The sequence below is a fragment of the Eleginops maclovinus genome, chromosome 9 (assembly GCF_036324505.1).
Source record: "Eleginops maclovinus isolate JMC-PN-2008 ecotype Puerto Natales chromosome 9, JC_Emac_rtc_rv5, whole genome shotgun sequence".
Classification (NCBI taxonomy): Eukaryota; Metazoa; Chordata; class Actinopteri; order Perciformes; family Eleginopidae; genus Eleginops; species Eleginops maclovinus.
This window is the reverse complement of record NC_086357.1, coordinates 27,519,721-27,545,161: the sequence shown is the minus strand read 5'-3', so window position 1 is coordinate 27,545,161 and position 25,441 is coordinate 27,519,721. Positions and strand designations below refer to the sequence as shown.

The 25,441-nt window shown below is 42.6% G+C and overlaps 2 protein-coding genes across 2 annotated transcripts in view; one reads left to right on the top strand and one right to left on the bottom strand.

Moving 5' to 3' along the window:
- chst7 (carbohydrate (N-acetylglucosamine 6-O) sulfotransferase 7) overlaps positions 1–6,583 on the bottom strand; it is an 11,788-nt gene extending 5,205 nt beyond the window's left edge. Inside the window, exons 1-3 of the mRNA XM_063892003.1 lie at positions 6,152–6,583; positions 4,860–5,270; positions 4,170–4,660 (exon numbers count right to left, since the gene is read on the bottom strand). Of these exons, the coding sequence (XP_063748073.1) occupies positions 4,193–4,660; positions 4,860–5,270; positions 6,152–6,514 (1,242 nt within the window). The 5' untranslated portion in view covers positions 6,515–6,583 and the 3' untranslated portion in view covers positions 4,170–4,192. The remainder of the gene's footprint in view (positions 1–4,169; positions 4,661–4,859; positions 5,271–6,151) is intronic.
- tubgcp5 (tubulin gamma complex component 5) lies at positions 6,145–25,441 on the top strand. Its single transcript, XM_063892002.1, is given in 25 exon segments — positions 6,145–6,286; positions 12,161–12,382; positions 12,463–12,516; positions 13,027–13,135; positions 13,249–13,345; positions 13,424–13,503; positions 14,267–14,399; positions 14,509–14,626; positions 14,951–15,040; positions 15,347–15,440; positions 15,522–15,777; positions 15,886–16,088; positions 16,182–16,297; positions 16,414–16,682; positions 16,781–16,979; positions 17,053–17,241; positions 17,420–17,602; positions 21,931–22,015; positions 22,094–22,214; positions 23,209–23,360; positions 23,497–23,521; positions 23,524–23,621; positions 24,150–24,238; positions 24,326–24,426; positions 25,142–25,441. Coding segments are annotated over 24 exon segments (3,042 nt in total). The 5' UTR covers positions 6,145–6,286; positions 12,161–12,248; the 3' UTR covers positions 25,189–25,441.

The following is a 25,441-nucleotide window of genomic DNA, read 5'->3' as shown; positions in this document are numbered from 1 at the left end:
CTCCTGCTGATGTTCAGGTGTATATCAGTATGTAGAGTCTCTACTTTAAAGAGTCCTCTCCTGCTGATGTTCAGGTGTATATCAGTATGTAGAGTCTCTACTTTAAAGAGTCCTCTCCTGCTGATGTTCAGGTGTATATCAGTATGTAGAGTCTCTACTTTAAAGAGTCCTCTCCTGCTGATGTTCAGGTGTATATCAGTATGTAGAGTCTCTACTTTAAAGAGTCCTCTCCTGCTGATGTTCAGGTGTATATCAGTATGTAGTGTCTCTACTTTAAAGAGTCCTCTCCTGCTGATGTTCAGGTGTATATCAGTATGTAGAGTCTCTACTTTAAAGAGTCCTCTCCTGCTGATGTTCAGGTGTATATCAGTATGTAGAGTCTCTACTTTAAAGAGTCCTCTCCTGCTGATGTTCAGGTGTATATCAGTATGTAGTGTCTCTACTTTAAAGAGTCCTCTCCTGCTGATGTTCAGGTGTATATCAGTATGTAGTGTCTCTACTTTAAAGAGTCCTCTCCTGCTGATGTTCAGGTGTATATCAGTATGTAGAGTCTCTACTTTAAAGAGTCCTCTCCTGCTGATGTTCAGGTGTATATCAGTATGTAGTGTCTCTACTTTAAAGAGTCCTCTCCTGCTGATGTTCAGGTGTATATCAGTATGTAGAGTCTCTACTTTAAAGAGTCCTCTCCTGCTGATGTTCAGGTGTATATCAGTATGTACTGTCTCTACTTTAAAGAGTCCTCTCCTGCTGATGTTCAGGTGTATATCAGTATGTACTGTCTCTACTTTAAAGAGTCCTCTCCTGCTGATGTTCAGGTGTATATCAGTATGTAGTGTCTCTACTTTAAAGAGTCCTCTCCTGCTGATGTTCAGGTGTATATCAGTATGTAGCGTCTCTACTTTAAAGAGTCCTCTCCTGCTGATGTTCAGGTGTATATCAGTATGTAGCGTCTCTACTTTAAAGAGTCCTCTCCTGCTGATGTTCAGGTGTATATCAGTATGTAGCGTCTCTACTTTAAAGAGTCCTCTCCTGCTGATGTTCAGGTGTGTATCAGTATGTAGTGTCTCTACTTTAAAGAGTCCTCTCCTGCTGATGTTCAGGTGTATATCAGTATGTAGTGTCTCTACTTTAAAGAGTCCTCTCCTGCTGATGTTCAGGTGTATATCAGTATGTACAGTCTCTACTTTAAAGAGTCCTCTCCTGCTGATGTTCAGGTGTATATCAGTATGTACTGTCTCTACTTTAAAGAGTCCTCTCCTGCTGATGTTCAGGTGTATATCAGTATGTAGTGTCTCTACTTTAAAGAGTCCTCTCCTGCTGATGTTCAGGTGTATATCAGTATGTAGCGTCTCTACTTTAAAGAGTCCTCTCCTGCTGATGTTCAGGTATATATCAGTATGTAGCGTCTCTACTTTAAAGAGTCCTCTCCTGCTGATGTTCAGGTGTATATCAGTATGTAGCGTCTCTACTTTAAAGAGTCCTCTCCTGCTGATGTTCAGGTGTATATCAGTATGTAGCGTCTCTACTTTAAAGAGTCCTCTCCTGCTGATGTTCAGGTGTATATCAGTATGTAGAGTCTCTACTTTAAAGAGTCCTCTCCTGCTGATGTTCAGGTGTGTATCAGTATGTAGTGTCTCTACTTTAAAGAGTCCTCTCCTGCTGATGTTCAGGTGTATATCAGTATGTAGTGTCTCTACTTTAAAGAGTCCTCTCCTGCTGATGTTCAGGTGTATATCAGTATGTAGTGTCTCTACTTTAAAGAGTCCTCTCCTGCTGATGTTCAGGTGTATATCAGTATGTAGAGTCTCTACTTTAAAGAGTCCTCTCCTGCTGATGTTCAGGTGTATATCAGTATGTAGTGTCTCTACTTTAAAGAGTCCTCTCCTGCTGATGTTCAGGTGTATATCAGTATGTAGTGTCTCTACTTTAAAGAGTCCTCTCCTGCTGATGTTCAGGTGTATATCAGTATGTAGTGTCTCTACTTTAAAGAGTCCTCTCCTGCTGATGTTCAGGTGTATATCAGTATGTAGAGTCTCTACTTTAAAGAGTCCTCTCCTGCTGATGTTCAGGTGTATATCAGTATGTAGTGTCTCTACTTTAAAGAGTCCTCTCCTGCTGATGTTCAGGTGTATATCAGTATGTAGTGTCTCTTTATTTTTTTCATACTGCCTGTGCTGCAGCACCTCTTTTCACCCTCTGTCTGAAACCAGAGCCCAGTCTGCTCTGATTGGTTAGCTGGCCGGCTCTGTTGTGATCGAGTACAATGTGTTGGAGCGCCAACCAGTAGAAGTGAGAGTGTTACACAGGGATTTTAGCTTTTGCAGACCATTGACATGCATAGAAACAAACAGCACACACAGCAGGAGAGGGGAAACCCAGTAAAAGCAGAACAGGGCCTCTTTCCAGTTGCCTCGTCATGTGAAAGTTGCACCTTGCCACATGAAGGGCTGCCAAACAGTTTGCGATCTCATGATATGTTTCTTGTAAACATGCAAGCGTTTCTCAGCGGGAAGGAAACACAGCTTCTGCACAGAGCAGGTCAGACACTACGAGCAAAGGCTTCAAAATACTTCACAACATGGTGTGTGTTTTAAGGGTTTTTAGAATCGTGAACAAAGCCGATCATCATAAACTGATAAGACATCATTTTAAACTCACATGAATACATTTAGTGGTCAGTCTGAACTCAGTAACTAAAATGAAGATTGGAACAAATGAAGAGCGAGCATGTAGAGCCGCAACAGGAGGACTTCTTTTATAATAAGGAGAAAAAATAACGTGTGAATACTTCACAAACTAAGATATTTAAAACATAAAACTGACTTATGAAGCCGGTGTTTACAGGAATCGTTGTGAGTAAAATACAGAACACATATTTATTATTTACTTTCGGTATATTTTACAAAGGAAATGCGAGAATGATCAGAGTTGCCATCTACAGCTTCAGCCTACATGTTGTTCTTGTTGCGTACACTAAATGAAAGGTCTTATGGGTTATACATTGAACACGCTTCCTTAGATAAAGCATTCTGCAGGGACTTGTGTGTGAATAGAGCTGTCTAATGAAAGTGCCTTGCAGCTTTTCCCTCAGCATAAACCTGCTTGTGTTTGTCTCCTCTTCGTGAGTAAAGACTTTCTGTTTGTTATTTCTATACGTGTGTCAGAGTGTTATGTATTGACAAAGCGCCGTGAGCCTGCGGTGTGAAATGGAGAACCGAGTGATCATCACCGATCCTCCCCACACACGCTCTGGTTTTAATTTGTCTCAGGTCGAAGGTCAGGGATCAACCTCAGAGTGTTTTCTTTCAAACAGAGACTTCCTGCTCTAACTTCAGCGTACCGTTAGAAGCACGTCCCTCTGCCTCTCTGTGGAACCTCTCTTCTCTGCTGGATTGAAGCACTGTATGAACTGGAGATTGCATTTCCTATTGAACTTTTTATTGCACTGTTTATCTGACAGCTTTATTTACTTGCTCTTAATCAGATGAATAATGTAAAATATAAATAACAATTACCGTATCATGTATTAATATAGGTAAAGATAAAACTTTATTGATCCCTTTGTGAGATTCTTAAGCTAAATGGCCGTTTATTAGTAAAAACGTTCCTCTTTTACCAGCTTAACTTAATCTTATATCCACTTATCCTCATATCTTGGTATTGGCATCATTATATAGCATGATTACTTTCAGTAAATAAATCGTCCTAAACAATCACATGTTAAGGGCTATGCTTACAAACTCCTGTCTGACTTCAAATACTTTACAAATATAAAGTATTTCCTCATTTAATCGAGAATAATCCGGACAGTACATTCAATATAAATGTACAAATATCATTTCCTGTGCTACTCACTGACACTGACGATGAGTAATCACAGGAAGCAAAATGTTACTTCAGCATGATAAGGAAAATGTGCTTAAAGTATTAGAAATATAATACATGTTCCCTCTGCCTGTTGTTCTATAACATATTATAACGGGATGTAATTCCTCTTGCATTAATGTGAAAGCATGTTTTGACAGATGTGCTTTTGGTACATATTTTGGGGGCCCTGGTGTGTAAGCAGGATTTAGATTTGAGTACTTGTGCATGTAACAGAGCACTTCTACACTCTTGCTGCTTTTAATGCATGCACACATCAGACTATTCCCCCCCTCTCTGCTCACCTGCACCGATGCGTTGCACTTCCTCATGTGGTTTTGTCCGCGCTGTTCTTCTCGTAGCCCAGCTGCCTCATCACCTCGCTGCAGTACGCCTCCACCTGGTTGATCTGCTCCACGTTCAGCCGCTCCCTCCAGGCGTAAATGGCCTCCTTGGCGTCCCTGGAGGAGATGAGGAAGGGTTTGTCCGAGGAGTATCCGTGTCCGTGCGTCATGTTGAGGGCGAACCGGTCCAGCTCCGGGGAGCTGGACAAGTTTGAGAAGAGGAAGAGCCTTTGCAGCTCCTCCATGGGCTGCAGCACCAGGTCCTCGTAGCGGACCCGCAGGTAGTTCCTCCTCACCCAGGGGGGGGCGTTCAGCACCAGCATCATGTCGCTCAGCCAGTTGTCGCAGATGAGCTCCATGGCGCTGGAGACGTAGCTCTCGGCCCGGTTCACCCTGTTGCTCGGCACCAGCAGCCGCTTGTACTTATCGTTCTGCTTCTTGCTCCTCAGCACCTGCAGGAAATAACATAACAATAAACATGTGGAGGCTGTTGTTGTTTACTCCGGGTTGAGGGGCCCTATTCTGCTTTCTGGGGTGTTCCCTCTCCTGTGATGTGGTATATTGGTTTTAGTGCATGTAACTGGTCTGCAAAGGCTAAAATCCCTGTGGAGTTTCTCTCAAACCATTGGATATTTGGGTATGAGTTGTTACCTGGATGCTCTCCTTCACCAGGGCCTGCTTGGACTTGAGCCGGGAGTTATGCACGGCCCGGGGGTCTCTGAAGAGCTGGATGATCTGCAGGTTGATCGCCGGGTCTTTCATGAGAGGAACCAGCGTGCTCAGATCCAGAACACGCACGCCTTTGATCACCATCACCGGGTACTTCTTACACTCCCTCTCCAGATCCCGGATATCCCTCTTCTGGCACTTGGCGCACTGGTCCTCCCTCACCAGCCCGATGTCGTGCCTCTTGTGGGCGTCACACAGCGGCTCGGAGCAGATCACCTTGTTCATCTTCCAGCCGAATATGAAGGAGGTGGTGATGTTCTGCGAGCCGGCGTAGAGTTTCAGCACGGAGAAGTCGCAGCGGTACAGGGCGTTCATCATGTCCCGCACCGCGCCCTGCGAGACAAGGCAGGGATTAAATACAGGAACAAAAGTTACAGAGCAGAGCGAGGTATGGATCAGTTAAGAGCAGCGGCTAAACGAGGTCCAATAAGACTCTCTTCTCCCTTCTCAGGGGCTACAAAAAAAAACCGCTTAAAATCTACATGTTTTTGTTAAACTCAGAGTTATGGAGTAACGGATTACATGTAACGGGATGACGTAATCAGGGTACCAAAAAAAAGTCCTCTTTTCACCCTCTGTCTCAAACCAGAGCCCAGTCTGCTACAGTTTACAGATGTCCCGCCCCTTAGCCTATCACGTACAATGTGTTGGAGCGCTAGCCAATAGTAGCGCGAGTGTTACAGAGTGATGTCACTTTGTTCAGGAAGAAAACAAATGAGTCAAATTCTTAAAAGGGGGGATTACTAGCAGGACATCGGTAGACGTACTGCCTGAATTCTCCTTTTTTGCTTTTATTTAGACTACTTTCATTCTTTAATGCAGTTGTGGTGGAAACCGGATTCATTAAACTAAAAGTCTGTGTTTGTTTTTAATTCACGTGTTAAACTAAAACTGCTTTTTAAAAACTATACTATTCTGTAGGCAGTTACTTTCATTTAATCCTAAATATCTTGGTTTCTTCTTTTCTGAGGTCACATTGTTCTGTTGTCTTAAATCAAACACTTCATTAACAAGCTTCTTATTGATATGTATTTACTCTTGGGTTTATTTGCGTTGCATTTGATGTTAAGGCAATCCAAAAGTAAGGGAAAGTAATCAGGTTAATTTACGATTAGGCTACAGATTACATTTGTTGACAGGTCATTTGTAGCCCTGCCAACCCTGGTTGTAATAACTGAGTGGAATAACACTAACAATAAAGACAGTAAGCAGACCTGCAGGCTCCCAGCGTCCCCCGGGTACAGAGCCTGCCATATGTGCCACATGGGCTCGTACAGGTAGAAGACATCGGGGTGCTGGTTGAACAACTCCCCCAGGAACGAGGATCCGGTCCTCCAGGTGGCATGAAGGTAAATGTGTATCCGAGTTTTGCTCCTGTTGACGGCGTGCTGCTCCGACGCGTTACCGTTATCATCCCAAAGCTTCTCCAAATCTGGGCATCTGGGCTGTTGCTGCCGCAGTCTGTTATTGTGGTGCACGGATTTATCCCCGTAATCCAACACGTAGGGGATTAGCAGCAGTAAACCTGTGTATGCCAGGATCAAAACCAGGTATTTCTTGTGCAGCCGCCTCTTCATTTCCTCTCCGGAGGCTGCAGTTGTTTCCTTTTGGAGGGTCTGCGCTTTGTGAGCTGCAGTGGAGATATGTGTGTGTGTGTGTGAGTGTGTGAGGACGAGTGCGTGTGGGGCTTTAACCACGCCCCATTAAAGGGAAAAACTACCAGATTATTTCGTTTGCGTGTTCCCAGCGAAATACACGATATAAAAACCGATATGAAAAGTGCTTAAATGTGTCGGTTGAGCTGGCATGGTTGTTAAGCAGTCGAGAAACTAAGCAGAGTGAGGACCGTTAAATCAGAGCAAAGAGCCTTGAAGGAGAAGATGGCCCAACGGTTACCACCTACCGTAACCGCGCTGTAACAGAGTATAGTGTAATAATATAGAACAGGAGTACTTTGTAATTATAAGCAGTGTTGGATGAAGTACTCGGATGCTTTACTTAAGTAAAAGTACAAATATTGTGGCCTTAAAGGACTGTACTACACGTAAAAGTAGTATTAGCATCAAGATGTACTCAAAGTACAGTAAGTAGTTCATTCTGCATCATTTCAGAATATTATAAAGTAAATAAGTATTATCAGCTAAATGTACTCAAAGTATCAAAAGTAAAAGTACTCGTTATGCGTAATGGATGTTCTAACAGGATTATATTATCCTGTTTTTATACTCAAGAGCATTTTAGTATAAGAAGTACAGTAGTGCATTTGACCATATCAGCATATGTTCTCATGTGTACAAAAGTAACTAGCAGAAGTTGAAGAAGTACTCAGTTCTTGTACTTGAGTAAAGTAGAAGTACTCAGATATTGTACTTGAGTAAAGTAGAAGTACTCAGATCTTGTACTAGAGTAAAGTAGAAGTACTCAGGTCTGGTACTTGAGTAAAGTAGAAGTACTCAGATGTTGTACTTGAGTAAAGTAGAAGTACTCAGATCTTGTACTTGAGTAAAGTAGAAGTACTCAGATATTGTACTTGAGTAAAGTAGAAGTACTCAGATCTTGTACTTGAGTAAAGTAGAAGTACTCAGATATTGTACTTGAGTAAAGTAGAAGTACTCAGATCTTGTACTTGAGTAAAGTAGAAGTACTCAGATCTTGTACTTGAGTAAAGTAGAAGTACTCAGATCTTGTACTTGAGTTAAAGTAGAAGTACTCAGATCTTGTACTTGAGTAAAGTAGAAGTACTCAGATCTTGTACTTGAGTAAAGTAGAAGTACTCAGATCTTGTACTTGAGTAAAGTAGAAGTACTCAGATCTTGTTCTTGAGTAAAGTAGAAGTACTCAGATCTTGTACTTGAGTAAAGTAGAAGTACTCAGATCTTGTTCTTGAGTAAAGTAGAAGTACTCAGGTCTTGTACTTGAGTAAAGTAGAAGTACTCAGGTCTTGTACTTGAGTAAAGTAGAAGTACTCAGATCTTGTACTTGAGTAAAGTAGAAGTACTCAGGTCTTGTACTTGAGTAAAGTAGAAGTACTCAGATCTTGTACTTGAGTAAAGTACAAGTACTCAGATCTTGTACTTGAGTTAAAGTAGAAGTACTCAGATCTTGTACTTGAGTTAAAGTAGAAGTACTCAGATATTGTACTTGAGTAAAGTAGAAGTACTCAGGTCTTGTACTTGAGTAAAGTAGAAGTACTCAGATCTTGTACTTGAGTAAAGTAGAAGTACTCAGATCTTGTTCTTGAGTAAAGTAGAAGTACTCAGATCTTGTACTTGAGTAAAGTAGAAGTACTCAGATCTTGTACTTGAGTAAAGTAGAAGTACTCAGATCTTGTACTTGAGTAAAGTAGAAGTACTCAGATCTTGTACTTGAGTAAAAGTAGAAGTACTCAGATCTTGTACTTGAGTAAAGTAGAAGTACTCAGGTCTTGTACTTGAGTAAAGTAGAAGTACTCAGGTCTTGTACTTGAGTAAAGTAGAAGTACTTAGGTCTTGTACTTGAGTAAAGTAGAAGTACTCAGGTCTTGTACTTGAGTAAAGTAGAAGTACTCAGATCTTGTACTTGAGTAAAGTAGAAGTACTCAGGTCTTGTACTTGAGTAAAGTAGAAGTACTCAGATCTGGTACTTGAGTAAAGTAGAAGTACTCAGATCTTGTTCTTGAGTAAAGTAAAAGTACTCAGATCTTGTACTTGAGTAAAGTAGAAGTACTCAGATCTTGTACTTGAGTAAAGTAGAAGTACTCAGATCTTGTTCTTGAGTAAAGTACAAGTACTCAGATCTTGTACTTGAGTAAAGTAGAAGTACTCAGATCTTGTACTTGAGTGGAAGTAGAAGTACTCAGATCTTGTTCTTGAGTAAAGTAGAAGTACTCAGATCTTGTACTTGAGTGAAAGTAGAAGTACTCAGATCTTGTACTTGAGTAAAAGTAGAAGTACTCAGATATTGTACTTGAGTAAAGTAGAAGTACTCAGATCTTGTACTTGAGTAAAGTAGAAGTACTCAGGTCTTGTTCTTGAGTAAAGTAGAAGTACTCAGGTCTTGTACTTGAGTAAAGTAGAAGTACTCAGGTCTTGTACTTGAGTAAAGTAGAAGTACTCAGGTATTGTACTTGAGTAAAGTAGAAGTACTCAGGTCTTGTACTTGAGTAAAGTAGAAGTACTCAGGTCTTGTACTTGAGTAAAGTACAAGTACTCAGGTCTTGTACTTGAGTAAAGTAGAAGTACTCAGGTCTTGTACTTGAGTAAAGTACAAGTACTCAGGTCTTGTACTTGAGTAAAGTAGAAGTACTCAGGTCTTGTACTTGAGTAAAGTAGAAGTACTCAGGTCTTGTACTTGAGTAAAGTAGAAGTACCAGAGTGTAGGAATACTCTGTCACAGTGAAAGTATTCTAAATGTTCCTCCAGTGAAAGTAGAAAGTACTCTCCTCTAAATGTACTTAAAGTAGCGACAGTAAAAGTAGTCATTGTCTGATTGGTCCATTTCAGAATAATATCTCTGATATGTTTTATAATGATTGATCATTAAAGTGTTCTCAGAGCTGGTAAAGGTGCAGCTAGTTTGAATGGCTTTGTATACTGCAGGGTAGCTGCTGGATTTACTGCAGGTGAACTACAGTCTGATTTAAAGGAGATTATATTACCATGTGCAGATGTGTGTAGATCTCTGAAAAGGATCAACACACACAGGGCTCCAGGACCTGATGGCATCCCTGGCCGTGCTCTCAAGGTGTGTGCAGTTCAGCTGGCAGATGTGTTCACAGACATTTTCAATAGGTCACTGCTCCAGTCTGTAGTCCCCACATGCTTTAAAGAGTCCATCATTGTCCCTGTCCCCAAAAAGACAAAACCCATCTGCCTCAATGACTACCGCCCAGTTGCACTCACCTCCATCATCATGAAGTGCTTTGAGCGGTTAGTCAAAACTTTTATCACCTCCTCCCTCCCTGACTCACTGGACCCCCTGCAGTTTGCCTACAGAGCAAACAGGTCCACGGATGATGCCATCTCCCTCACCCTCCACACTGCCCTCTCCCACCTGGACCAGAGGAACACTTATGTGAGAATGCTGTTCATTGACTACAGTTCAGCATTCAACACCATTGTGCCCTCCAAGCTCATCATTAAGCTCAGGGACCTTGGGCTCAACAGCGCCCTCTGTGACTGGATCATGAGCTTCCTGACGGGCAGATCCCAGGCAGTGCGGATGGGGAACATCACATCCTCCACCTTGACCCTCAACACCGGAGCCCCTCAGGGTTGTGTGCTCAGCCCTCTCCTCTACTCCCTGTTCACGCACGACTGCGTGGCCACACACAGCTCCAACACCATCATCAAGTTTGCTGACGACACGACCGTCATCGGCCTGATCACAGACGGCGACGAGACGGCGTACAGAGAGGAGGTCAGAGCCCTGACATCTTGGTGCCAGGACAACAACCTCCATCTCAACGTCAGCAAAACAAAGGAGCTGATTGTGGACTACAGGAAGAGGCAGAGAGAAGCACACACACCCATCACCATCGACGGGACTCCTGTGGAGAGAGTCAGCAGCTTCAGGTTCCTCGGGGTTAACATCAGTGAGGACCTGACATGGACACATCACACCAGGGTCATATCCAAGACGGCTCGACAGCGGCTCTTCTTCCTCCGCAGGCTGCAGAAGTTCAACATGGACTCCAGGATACTCTGCAACTTCTACAGGTGCACCATCGAGAGTATCCTGACTGGCTGCATCACCGCCTGGTATGGCAGTTGCACCGCCCTCAACCGTAAGACTCTACAGAGGGTGGTGAAAACTGCTCAGCACATCACCAGGACGGAGTTGCCATCCATGGAGGACCTCTACACCCAGCGGTGTAGGAAGAAGGCCGGTAGGATATTAAAGGACCCCCATCACCCCAGCAACAATCTGTTCTGTCTGCTGCCGTCTGGCAGACGGTACCGCAGCATCCGGACCAAGACCACCAGACTCAGAGACAGTTTTATACCACAGGCTATAAGACTACTGAACTCCTGAGCTGTGTGAATGTCTACTCACATCTGTTTATAGTACACACATACATATATATTATACACATCTGCCATACATATCTGTTTATAGTACACATATCTATATATTATACATATCTGCCATACACATCTGTTATACATAATATATGCATCTGTCCATACCTCCTCATTCAACAGTGTAAAGTATTTAAATACTTTCAATGTATTCCACATATGTATATATTTCACATCCTCAAATCTGTATTGTTAATATTGTAAATATTCTTCTCTCTTTTTCACTATTTTATTTATCTTTTGCACCATGTATGTTGAGTTGTTGGAGGAGCACGCGACATAAGATTTTCATTGCCAACATATACGCTGTATCTGCTGTGCATATGACAAATAAAACCTTGAAACCCTGAAACCATCATTAATCCTAATCTGTAAAGGAACTAAAGGGATTCAATAAATGTAGTGGAGTAAAAGTACAACATGTACCCCCGAATGTTTTTGGATTAGTGTAGAATAAAATGGAAATACTCAAGTAAAGTGTCAAAAAAGTACTTAAGTAGATGTACTTTCTACCTGATGAACAAATCTCAAACTAATTATGAGCACCGTTACGTTTGAAACACCAAAGAACCTTGTTAGAGAAGAGGGTCCAACGGCTACCAGCTACTGTAACCCGACTGGAGTAGTGCAAGGAATTGTGGGAGATTTATAAGAAATGCGTGGTCCTTTTGAATAGTGTTTTTTAGTCAGTAGGGTATTCTTATCATCAGGCATGGAATGTACCCAGGTTTGAAGTTTTAACCACAAACGTGTACGCGTAATGAGAGCACCATTACATTGATAACATCAAAGAGCCTTTTAGGTAAGAGTGCTCCCGTGACCTGGCTGGATTAATACAATGAATTATGGGAGATTAGTGAGGCTAGTGCTCCACTTGAACAATGTATTTATTGTATATATACCGTCTTCTATCTGTAGTCGCCAGTGAGTTATTATCAGGAAAAAAATCAACGTTTTCGCTTAACCAAATTAAAAGTTTTAAACAAGAAAAGTCTGTTTACTTTTTTGGGGGGTATTGCGCATGCGCCCTAGTTTGTTGTCAATTGGAGGCAACCGCCGCTCCGTACCGAATGAATGAGAGGAGAAATAGCTCAGTCTGTCATGCAACTGCAAAACACAGCATTATGAAGATGTCATTATCTAACATTTTACATTTCGAGCTAGCTCTATAGCTTGCAGCATCGCCAGGACTGACAGACAGCTACTTCTACTACAGCTACATGCTAACGTGAAGCTAACTGCTGTCAACAACATGGCGCACTGGACCGCCTTCGAGAAAGAGACAGAGAGGGAAACCAAGAGACTGATAGGATGTCTCTCCGGGGTGGAGGATGAGGAGGACCAGAACTTTCAGCTGGCTCTCAAATTTGCCTGGTCCAACTTCAGGTAAACGGGTCGAGGAGCTAGCTTGTTAGCTGCTAGCATGCTAATGTGATGCTAGTAATAACAATGTGGTTTGTTGACAGGTTCCATCGTTTCCTGGACGTGGACAGCCACAAGGTCCAGCGCAGTATTAATGGGTGAGTGCTGTGTCTTTTACAGGACCATCATATCATTTATTCCAAAAATAAATGCCCGATTTGCAATAATAATCAGTGGTGGGGAAGTATTCAGGTTCTATTCTTCATATATATAAGTAGGCTGCTACAACAGTACAGTAAACATATTGACTTTAATTATGTAATTTTAATGAGGGAAATGTGTTTACAGTATTATCGACAATAGTTTTCAATGCAGACACATTTCCCCTAAGACTCTTGTACTTATTACTTTATATATATCATGTAAAAGCAGGATTTTCTTGTTGTAGTTGGTTGAGTTGGAGCTGACTTTAAACTGTTTTTTGTTATAGTCAAACTATTCTAATGTTATCTCTAAAACATCTTTGATATTTTGGATACCTGTAGTGGGGAAAAGAAGTGAGATTTGCATTCAAAGTTGCATGAAAAGAAAATACAGCAAGTTTGTTGAAATTGCACTCCTCAGTAATGTGAGTAAATATTGCATTTCTCCGCTGCTGTGTTTTCCAGAATCTATGAGAAGCTGATGGTGCAGTCAGACGTGAGTAAAGCAGAGAGCTGGATGAGTCTGACTGAAGAGTTCCTGAACTCCCCGTTACCTAACACAGATGGAGCAAAGGTACAGAGCCGACGTGGTCCGACTGAAATCTCAATCATTAGCAGAGTTAATTTTTCTCCCGGCCAACAAACGATGTGACATTATATAAATCCTTCTCTTTGTGATTTACCCAGACGGATGCACACTACAGTCTCGTGTCCCTGCTGCTCTTCCTGTCGGATTCTCCCTCTAACACAAACTTTACTGAGAGACCCAGGATAAAGGAGGCCGGTGAGTGCACGTCTCACAGCTGCTTCGTTCTTTAAAATAGTTTCCATGTTAATAATTATCACTTCCTTTTGTGTGCAGAAGCAAAAGACAACTTTGACTGGGCTAGATATCTGATGGAGGGAGAGGACATAGACGATGGACCTTACCCTGACACCCCTGTGAGTAAATCGTAACAGAACCCACCCTTTAATGGCGTTAGTGTTCTATGATTTATTTTACCTTAAGTGTGTGGTAGCTTTAGAGCAACAGAAAAGTTAGCAATGCAGCAGAAACAGACCCTCGCAGTGAATTTATTTCCAAAAAGCAACGAGCCTCAGGAAGAAATCTAGAAACATATCCTAGTATATTAAATTGCACTCTTTCATTACCATGAACGCTGCTCAGAGTGGTCTCAGTGAGCTCTGTCAGTAAATAAAACCTAGATAACTTTACAGTTCGTTGAATAAATAGAGATTCATTTAATTCATTCATTAATTAAATTATATGTTATTATTTTAATGCACTTTTCTGGTTACAAGGCATACATAACCACATGAACACTTACATTAATACAGTAAATGAGAAATGTAAAAAAGGAAACAAGTAAAATATATTAATAGTTGATCATTAATACTTTTAAATGAATAAATAAATGCTCAGGTTTTTCATGAACCTGGTGCAGATATTGAGCTGAATTTAAGTGAAAGAATGTCCTGAAACGCTGGGCAGTTTTGGGGAAAGAATATATTTATATATTTATATAATATATTTGATAGTCAATAAAATGAAAACCAATTTTCTGTTCAAGAAAATATTCAAAAACTAAACAGAAAAACTTCATTTCGGACTTTAAAAAAGAAATTGAAAATCTGAATTGGCCAAGAAAAATTGCTATCTGTACATTTTTTATCTAAATCATATCTTATGGAAATGATTTTCTAGGAGTGGTCTGAGGAGAGCGAGGACGAAGACAGCCAGCAGCCAATCAGCAGAGAGGATTCTGGGATCCAGCTGGACCGGACGCCGCAGGACGACCAGGACAACAACAACAAGACGGTTCCTGTCACGTGGACAGGTGCAAACACATCTCACTGCATCGACACACACACACACACAGACAGACCGACTGTGTCCACATTGAAGCTGTTCTTTGAATGTTAAAATAAAGGTGTGTGTCTCTGCAGTGGGGGAGCCGGGGGCGCGGGCCTGGCTGGAGCAGAACGTGGTGACTCCGTACTGGGTCGCTCACGCTCCTCGATTTCCTCACAGCCTCCATCTACACTCCAACCTGCTCAACGTGTGGTGAGACTTCGCTTCTCTGGAGAATAGTCATGATGTTGTGATGCATTGGTTCTTCTTATTTCACTCAACACCTGCAGGGGGTTTGGGATACTGGGGCAGAAACACTGATATCAAAACAACTACGGAGAAATCTGGGCCAGATGTTCTATGATTAGAGAATATTTCAGCTCAAGTTAAGGTGATGTTCATAGGATGCTAATAAATACAATGTTTTCTCAGTTGATGATATGAAGTGGACACGGTGGCCGACCCTCACTGGGTCACCTGTGTTGTTTGTGAGTTGAAATGAGTCTAAAGGCTAACCGTCAGCGTCTCTCCTCCCAGGGACCAGCACCTGTACAACACTGATCCATTGTATCTGCCCGAAGAAAAGGCCTTTGTGACGGAGACCCAAGTAATCCGGGAGACGCTGTGGTGAGACGTGATGACGCCGTGTGACTGCGCTCATTGTTCAAACTCACAAAGAAATAATTCCTGCTCTCGCACAAATCTGAATTTTTATTAAGCTGTGCAGAACGGCTCCAAGCCTCCTTTAAACTGTAAATCCAGTGCTGCACCGCTGTTGTTTTTACATGTGTATTGATTGTTTTTATGTTGCTTTTTGGGGTTGTCCCTTTCCTGTAGTGTGTGCTATAGGTTTGTGTGCATGTTAATGGTCTACAAAGGCTAAAATCCCTGTGCTCCCTGCTGCATGAAACATAAAGTGTGTGTGTTTTGCAGGCTTCTCTCCGGGGTCAAGAAGCACTTTATATTCCAACACCATGACGGGAAAGTGATCGTGAGGAACAACGTGGTGGTGACTCACCTGACCAGTGTGAGTTACAGCTTGAGTTGTGTTTTAATGAAAGGTGTGATGGCCCGCTGCGTGACACGGCCCTTCCTGTCTGTGCTGCAGAACTGCCTGCGCTCGGTGCTGGAACACATCGCCGTGTACGGCCAGGCGGTGTTCCGGCTGCAGAGGTTCATCGACGAGGTGACGGGCTACAGCTCCGAGCCCTGCCCCCCCAGCTCCGGCTCCTCCCACGGCGGCACCAAGAAGGCCTCGGAGCCGCCCTTCAGGACCTACCAGGCCTTCGTGTGGGCGCTCAACAAGTACTTCACCAGCTTCAAAGAGGAGCTGACCACCATCGAGAGGGAGATCATCTGCAACGGTGAGCGGAGGGGAAGCAATGGGATTTCTCCAGCGGCCGTTGGTGTGTTGCAGAAAATATGCAACCACACCTACTTAAAGTCACAGTTTGTTTTCTGCCGTCCTGCAGACGAGACGGTGACCCTGTCTGCGGTTCTGGAGCGGCTCCACCCTCACCTGGTTCAGATCAAAGTCCTGCACAAAGTCTTCTGCACTGGGGTCGCCGAGGTCCCCCACGAGACCCCCAACGTGGTGCGAGCCTCCCACCTGCTCAACATCCTGTACAAAGCCATCATCGAGTACGACAGCGTGGGCGAGGCGTCGGAGCAGGCCGTGAGTTACTCCTGAGGGTGTGGATCGAAGAATTTAACACATAAGGGAATTAATAACAGAGAAAAACAATGTCCCCCCCCCCCCCCCCCCCAGGTGGCCTTGTTGTTCTCTCTGTGGACGGAGACGGTCAGACCGTACCTGGAGATCGTGGATGAATGGATCTTCTACGGACATTTGTTCGACCCCGCTAAAGAGTTCATCATTCAGAGGTATGAAGCAAAGGAGAGCGAGGGTATTTACATTTCAGCTACAAGGCATTCAAAGGTACAAGGAACACATTATAAATAAAAACAAGACGTAAGATGTTCCTTTTCCTCCCGCGCAGGAACAAGGACGTGCCGGTGAACCACAGGGACTTCTGGTACGCCACCTACACGCTGTACAGTGTGTCGGAGACGGTGGACAGCGAGGAGAAGCTGAGTGACGCGGCCAGCGGCAGCTCGGGAGGCGACCCGGGCTCCGGCAGCAAGCAGCTCACGATGGTGTCCTTCCTCAAACCCGTCCTCAAGCAGATCATCATGGCCGGGAAGTCCATGCAGCTGCTCAAAAACCTGGACCGCAAGGACAGGGAGCCGGCGGAGAAGTCCTGCAGAGGTCTACGTTGTTTTAAAGTCTTTCAAAGTCTAAAAACACTTTATTTTAATGAGGAAGTTTGAATTTAACAAGCCGAATAACGACTGTATGTGTTGCAGACGCGGAGAGGAAGAGTTTGTATGCTCTGTTCCTGGAGTCGGTGCAGTCCCGGCTCTGCAGTCAGGAGGATTCTCCTGCAGAGGGCGTCACGGAGCAGCAGGCCACCAGGAGGAGCCTGATCCGGATGCAGTCCATCATCAAGCAGCACCTGCAGATAGAGGACGTGCACGACCCCCTGCTGGCCATCAACTTCGCCAGGTAGGACGGGGCGGTCACTAATGAACAGGGTGTTGGTAAATCCTGAGAGGTTTAACAACTAACCTCTCCTCAGATTGTACCTGGAGCAGAGCGACTTCCACGAGCGCTTTTCCGGAGGCGACTTCATCGTAGACCGCTCGTCTCAGGCCGTCACCTGCCAGACGTTCGAGCTGACGCTGCGCTCCTGCCTCTACCCGCACATCCAGAGGAGGTACATCGAGTGCTGCGGGAACCTCATGCAGACCCTGAAGAAGGACTACAGGTACGCAGCAAGAACACATATCTTCTCCTTAACCTCAGTGGAAAAACATCAGAGGGTTTAGCAAAGAAGTGAAGGAGGAGTCAGTAGGACTTAGTAAAAGAGAGTCCAGTGTATCCTCAGCTATAGGACAATTTGACCCTGACCCCCCGATGATTTTCCTCCCTGGATGTCTCCGCAGGCTGCTGGAATACCTGCAGGCGATGAGGAACTACTTCCTGCTGGAGGCCGGAGACACCATGTACGACTTCTACACCTCCATCTTTGAGAAGGTGCAGGAGAAGGAGAGCTGGCAGCAGCTGTCCTTCCTCAACGTGCAGCTGCAGGAGGCGGTGGGACAGCGCTACCCGGAGGACAGCAGCAGGTACTGCATGAGGTTTTTCCTCGGGGAGGGGAAGGCCGGTTCAGGAACCCTTAATTCGTCCCACAGCAGGAAAGAAATAGAGCAGACAGAAGGCAAAATAAAGACTCAACTAACATATTAGATGAAGAGGAAAACACACTTAAAAAATAGTAAGGGAACATTTAAATAACGGCAGTAAATAATGTATCAGGGATTCTTGAGACAAGGGACAAAATGGGTTTTTAATTTCTAAAAATAAAATGTTGATTTTTCCAAAATATATCTATATATTATATTTGTCCCAGGTGCTGGCCTTTTGATGCTGTTGAAATACAATCTCCCAGGTTTAACATTTTAAACATTTTTTTCATGTTTGCTGGACAAGCCTGGGATTTTGTCAACACCGTAAGACACAAAGAAACATAGAAATATGTATTTTGAATAAACTTATTGCAGTTATTTTGACTACTGGAGGTTATTTTAATCTGTGTTATTCAATCCATGTTTTTAAACTAATACTATTACTTTAAAATATATATATTATCAAGCTGCCAATTATTATAACTGGGGAAATATACATGTTCACATTTATTTTTTAATCTCAAAAACAAACAATGTTAGTCAGCAATACAGAAATTACACATTTATTTAGGAAATGCAGTGCTTTTGTTGAGATAATGTGAGAAAATGTAATAAAATATCTTTTTAAAAACAAAAATGAACAGAAAACTCATCTTATGGAGTTGACCAGCTGTTTACGGTGTTGACGCACATCTTACGGTGTTGACGAATTAGAAGAGAACTGGAGATAACTTCATTTAACATGGCCATTGAACTTCAAAAACTCAACTTTTCAACTGTAACATTTCAGGATAAAAGGCCATTTAATATCAATCGTTATTTTTGCACTCACACCCACTTTAAAAACAGGAACTTGGCAGTAGGCATATCGGATCTCTTGAAAAGTCCATAAACTCATATCTGATCTATTGAACAGTCCATAAACTCATATTGGATCTTTTGAACAGTCCATAAACTCATATCAGATCTCTTGAACAGTCCATAAACTCATCAAATTTACAGATCATGGAGAAAAACACTAAGAATATTCATTAATTCAGCCTTTGGAAATGGAAAATTCTCTGTAAATCTTGAACTCATCTTATATCATGGCATGAATTTAAACACCTGGCAACAACCGATTGAAAAGGTCCTCATCTAGGAAGTCCATGACCTCTGAGGAGAGCTGGTAGATATCCCTTGTGCGGCTTGTGCGGACTGGTAATGATGGGTGAATTTTGACTATGATGTCAGTAGATGGAACATAGCAGACATCCTGGCACCCTTGTTTCCTTTGGAAACGACTACATGGCCCATGAGGGTGGAAAAAATCCACTTGAACATCCCCTTGTTCTTGATGTGTTTTAAGCACTTTAGCCAGCCACCAATTGTAGTCATAAACCACAGCAAGCCAATCCTCTGTGTTGATGTCACTCGGCCCCACTGCTGACATTAAGCCCTCAGGTGCTCTGATCGGCTCCTCCTCCATTGCCTCCACTAACATGGCAAGAGGACTCTGAACAGCCCGATGCTCATCTGCATGCTGTGGTGTGTGTGGTGTGGTGTGGTGTGCAACTGGATTGTGGTGGTGTGCAACTGGATTAAAACAGCGGCAGATTTGTGGCTCATTACAAAAGCATGAACTATGCCTACAGTAGATGGTATTGCCCCGAGCTACCACTTGATGAACCTTTCTTGTTCCTGAGATGGGTCGTAGGGACTTGGGGAGGACAGCATCATAAGCCAGGAAATCATCAGTGCTGACATAGTGTAGGTGGACTCCACTTAGCCTGCTGGACACAAGCTGATGAAAAGTCATGCCATTGACGATGTCCACTCCTCCAAGAACCATTCTGTCAGCACACCGCTTAACTGTTGCCCCAATACCATCCGGGGCGCCCTTTCCGTGGGATGTAGGGAAGAAGTTCCATGTTACATTGTTGAACCCCAGTCGAGGAGGGATGGTGGAGAGGAGGAGAAAGTTATTTTTATTTTTGTATTGTTTACTTGGACCATCAGACCAAAAGTGAATTGTGTCAATGTGGGGAATCTGGTATGAATGTCCTTCAGAACTTCATCCATGTAGGTCCATATTGCTGCTGCGTCTTGGCGCTTGGACTCGGAAATTGTGCAAAAAGCTTGTTTTTCTTGCTTGGTGTAAAACATGCCTGTATGGAGCGTTATCAGTGGGAGATTTTGGCCATAGTGGCAGGATTGTACTTCGGAGCTGTATTTGCATTTCCATGCTTCAGAGAAATCGATATGCACAATCACTGTTCTTTCATTGCAATTTTCAATCATGTTTCGGTACTCTTTGGATTGATTTTGAACAAGATGGACATGGGTGGTTGTTTCGTTTCTTAATTTGTCTTGGTAGAGATCCATCAGCTCCGACAGAGTACCCGTACGTTTCTGTAGTCTGGTATGAAAGTGAACTCCATCCTCTGTTTTCTCTTCGACCCGTTCCCACTGCTTCCAGTCCACTTTTGTTTTCCCTTGCTCTAAAGGCAGACTTGATGATTTGTGAAGGCATCTTGCACAGGTGCGCAATAGACACGATTCACTTGGTGGAGAACAACAGACAAGCTGAAAACTCTCTTTAAGCTTGCTGGTTGACACAGCCTGGAAAGATTTCAAAACATCAAGCATGAGCGTGGCGTTTTCATGGATCTGGCACTGACAAGTGTTTCGATCTGAGGTTTTGGGTGGTGTTATGTAGAAGGGACGTAGTGCACAGAAAGAGGAATAACTCAGGCGAATGCTGGGGTTTTGCTCAGTATATGACTGGTGGAGATTCTGCATTGTGTCTGTCATTACCATCCTTTGACGTTTCACTTTTTTTCTTGTGATGGTGTCTTGCTTGTCTGTCGTGATTCTTGAATTGTTTTCAAAAAATGTGTGAACCACTGAGGAGATTGTCTGGAGGTAACTGGGCTTTCTTTGGATTGGTGTGTTTTCTCTGAGTGTTTTGTAGCTAAGGCCAAATTCACGAACCTGATGCATCAGGCGATACTTTTTGAGGATTTTGCCAGACAATGTGGTGTGTGGATGCCGTGGTGTTGAATTAAATGGGCAAATGATACATTTAAATCCCATTTGTCAACACCATAAGGTAAGTGGTCAACTCCATAAGACAACATTTCTTACGGAGTTGACGTCTGATGGAGTCTTACGGAGTTGACGATATCTTCAATTTTTCATCATAACATGTGATTTCTTTGCAGAAGCCATCTTGTTTATCACTAGCTGCTAGTGGCCTCAACAATAACGTTAGATTAAACTTTTATTTCTTGATAAAATCACATAAACCTTGAATTTTATCGACCATGGTGTTGACACTCTATGGTTGTGACATAGCTGGTTTTGTAAAAGAAGATAATTAAGGAGAAATATGAGAAATATTTTCTTACCAGAGCAGTGGCCTCATGGCATGTCCACCAAACAGCAAGTGGAAAAGGGGTCCTTAGAATATGAGTTGGCCAATATAATGGCTGTTTTTTTGCATTTTTAGAAAAATCTTATGGTGTTGACAGAAACTCCGGACGCGATTTCAATCACGTAAAAAGTACATAAATATATATTTTTAATTGTAAATTTCTATATAGTTTGAATAATTACTTAAAATACATGATCACAGTAGCTATTGTGTTTGTTTTATTTTAATTTTAACAATTATTTAAGTATTGTAAAGTCATGGAACTTGCTTTCGGACAAGGGTATTTTGGGGTTCAGGCAGCACACTAGGTGATGTAAAATAAAATATATGTGTAAAAAAGCATTAATTCACATTTTGTGGTATAAATAAGTTCTTGTTTTATTGTTTAATCAAATTATTGGACATTTTTTAAACACATTTTAAGAATTACAATGAGTTTTATCTCTCGGACATGTTTTGTCCCTCATCTCAAGAATCCCTGGTATATTGCTCAGGGGTATTTTACAAAATTATAGTTGAAGTATTAAGTAGGAAAACAAAGTGGTTAATACAATAATCATTTGTAAAATAAAAGAGGATGGTATAAAGTTAGCCCTCATCTTCGATTTCAAAAGCCAACATTTTGCAGTTTCCTGACAGTTTTTCCTGCTTTTCCATGTTTAGTTTCATGAATTGAAAATAATTCACTGTCGATCTTGCAACACAGGGTTGAGAAATGCAGCTGTAGCTTTTAAGAATGTATATTACCCAATTAATCTATTTATTCTGCATATTTATGGTCACTCTTTTGCATAATCGGACCCAGTGGAGATTAAAGATCAAAAAGTCAACTTTACACTCTTACATTTTCCAGGTTGTCCATCTTCTTGGAGAACATCGACCCCGCCAGGAAGAAGCATCCAGTGAATAATCTGGAAGTGTTAACCCTGAGTTACAAGGTGAGCATCACACGTGAATGAAAACCCGTTTTTTAAATTCATCTTGAATCTGCCGCTCACTGAGCTCCCTCTCCTCAGGTTCCCTGGCCGGTGGACATCGTGATCAGCTCTGAGTGTCAGAAGATTTACAACCAAGTGTTCCTGCTGCTGCTGCAGATCAAATGGGCCAAATACAGCCTGGACACACTGCGCTTCAGCGGTATGAGCCGGGGGTAAACTGGGATCTCGTGCTGTGTGTGTGTGAGACCATGTTTGCACATTCAAACACATTTCCTACTATAATACCACGCTTAGAGGTTGGGTCATAATCCATCATTTGCAAAGTAGCGGTGCACAATATAGGAAAAAAGCAAACTTTCCAATATTACTTTTAACGGTATGTAAATATGTTTTACACAAAGAAATGGACCCAGATTTAGGATTTCTGGTCAAAATGAAGAGGCTAGATTAAGAGGAACGATGTCTCCTTTTCAAATCTGCAAAGTAAACCTCCTCTAGATGATGTGTATGAACTCACCTGGGTCATGCTCAGATATCAGGGCGGTACCGGATGTATTATATCGTTTCTTATACAATCTTAGAGGTTTAGGAATGAAGCTGTAAATGTCTTGTTGTATTTTACGGTGCTTCTTCTAAAGAAATACTCAAACTAACTTTGAAAAATGTGAATAATCGGGAAAAAGGACGTAGGCTGCGGTGGAGTGGTGAGTGTCTCTTAGGAAGGTTCTTAACGGAGTGAAATGACCCGGAAGAACCTCCGTGGCAGCCATGATGCTAGGAAAGGAGCTTCCTTTATAACCTCCTTTAGCTGAGGAAACACCGGACCTTCTTTAGGAAAGGAACAGAGAAGATGCTATCCCACAATGCCTTGCAGCAGCAACTTTTACCATGACACAACATTTGGAATAGAGCACAGGAAGAGAGGATAGGAGCTGATGTTTGGACAATTCCCCCGCAACCTCAGTCTTTTTTGTTGTACCTACTTGTCCGTGTGTGTGTGCCTCTTTTTGTGTGCAGGTTTTAAATGTTAAACACCAACATTTTTTTGCTGAAACTGAATTTTTGGTTGGATAAAAACCCGTTGAAACACGTCTTTTTCTTCCCTGGGCAAAAATACCAGCCTGAAAGACTTGCAACATCCCCTCTGCAAACGCTCACTGTGATTTTCTAATCTGTGAATTTGTATCTTTCAGATTTCACAGACGTCACGAAGAAGCAGGAGGGCGCGGCGTGTGAGGAGGTGAAGGTCAAAGACTCCATAAACCAGCAGATCCACAGGATGTGTCTCCTGAGGGTCAAACTCATGCACTTTGTCAACAGCCTGCACAACTACATCATGACCCGGGTGAGAACACACACACACACACACACACACACACACACACACACACACACACACACACACACACACACACACACCTTATTACCGACTTTAGATTATAGATTTGGATATCAAGAGTTAAACGTGTCTCTCCTGACAGATTCTGCACAGCACGGGTCTGGAGTTCAGCACCAGGTCCAGGAGGCGAAGGATCTGGATCAGCTGATCAAGATCCACTACAGATATCTGGCTACGATCCACGACCGCTGCCTCCTCAGGGAGAAGGTACACACTCGCAGGAGGAAGATTACTCAAAGGATATTGTTCTCTTTACCTCCAAGGGATCAGTGAATAATGCATTGACACATACAGCAGCTTTGTGATGAATAAGAAGACTTAATCAGATCAAAGAACCGAGTAAAATAATCAAATGCAAATAAAATCAGTAACAAAAATAAGAATAAATGTAAGAATAAAATAAATAGAATTAAAGCCAAAGGTGTGTTTTGAGTATGCACGCTCTCTTCCCCCTCAAGTTTCTATGGATCCACAATTGTTGGCTGTAATGATAAAAGGTGTGTCTTTGTTTGAACTTGAGTGATAATTAAAAATAGGGCCAGTACCTGAAGACTTGAGAGTTCTAGAGGCCTCATAAGTTAAAAGCTAATCTGAAATATAGCCAGGCCCAACACCATTAAGAGCTCTAAAAAGATCCATCGCATCCCTTTTTATTGTAGCATGCTGTTGTGATGTAGACTAAGGACACTCTGCAGGACATTATATTCACCTTTGTCCCATTTCGTGTTTTCTCAGGTGAGTTTTGTGAAGGAGGCGATTATGAAAGTCCTCAATCTGGTCCTCATCTTCTCCGACCGATGGCAAGCCGGCTTCGGAGCCTGGAAGTAAGAAATGACTGCATTATGATTGTGATTAAATTGCTTAACGGATGCGTTTATATTTTGTGGGTTTTGTTTAACTCTCACTTTCAGGATCGAGTCCATCGATAAAATGGAGTCAGATTTCAAAAACTGTCACATGTTCCTCGTGACGATTCTCAACAAGGCCGTCTGTCGAGGCTCCTTTCCTCACTGTGAGTAAAACACAGATTAAACGTGTGTTTATTTTCTGCTCGTTCTTAACCCTAAGCAGTTCACCAATCACGACAGAGCCGGCCAGCTAGCCAATCAGAGCGGACTGGGCTCTGGTTTCAGACAGAGGGGGAAAAGAGGTGCTGCAGGCAGTCTGAGAAACATAAAGAGCTTTCTGATCATTAAAGCATGGAGACATGTCCCCGGAGACACACCACATACTGATATGAACCCACATTCATATAATGACGCCCCTTTTAAGGTGGTACAAAAAACCTGAGGGATTATAAAGTTACCCAAAAATTCTCCGAGATCAAATAAAACAACGACCTTTTTTTATTTCTGGCAGTTTTATGCATATATATATCAGAGGGTGACAGTCCGATGGTTCATTTGGGGGTGGGGGTAACTTCAGTATTCTGTCAAATCAAGGTGGTACATTTGTAGGACAAGCTCACACATTTACAAGAAATCAAACATGATTAATGTCGGGGATTATAAAGTCATATAATCTCCGAAAACATTTATTTTGACTTCCTTTTTTTCTCACTTTTATCATCAGAGGATGAATATCAAGTGGTCCTTTGTCTCCTCTTTAATCCTAGTTTTTTCTCTTGTAATTTCTGATGAACCCCTCCCACAGCTCTGTAATTATTACATGTCTATCTAAAATAAATATCCAACACCAAGTACTGACCCCTCCTCTCCTGCCTCCAGTGGAGTCCCTCGCCCTGTCTCTGATGGCCGGGTTCGAGCAGTGCTGAGGAATCCTCGCCCGCTCTGAAGTTTGATTCATGCTTCTCTTTCGCCGTCATTGTTCACGATGCAACACCAAAAAACACCCGCTGCGATCTGCTGGAGACGGACTCTGTGACGTTTGAATAAGCTGCCTGTGGACGTGCTTCAGCTTCTGTATTTAAATAATGTTTTGTATAGATATGTTTTTTACCTGCTATTATGTTGACTGTTAATACTGTGTATATGTGAAGCACAATAAATCTTGCACAATGATGAGGA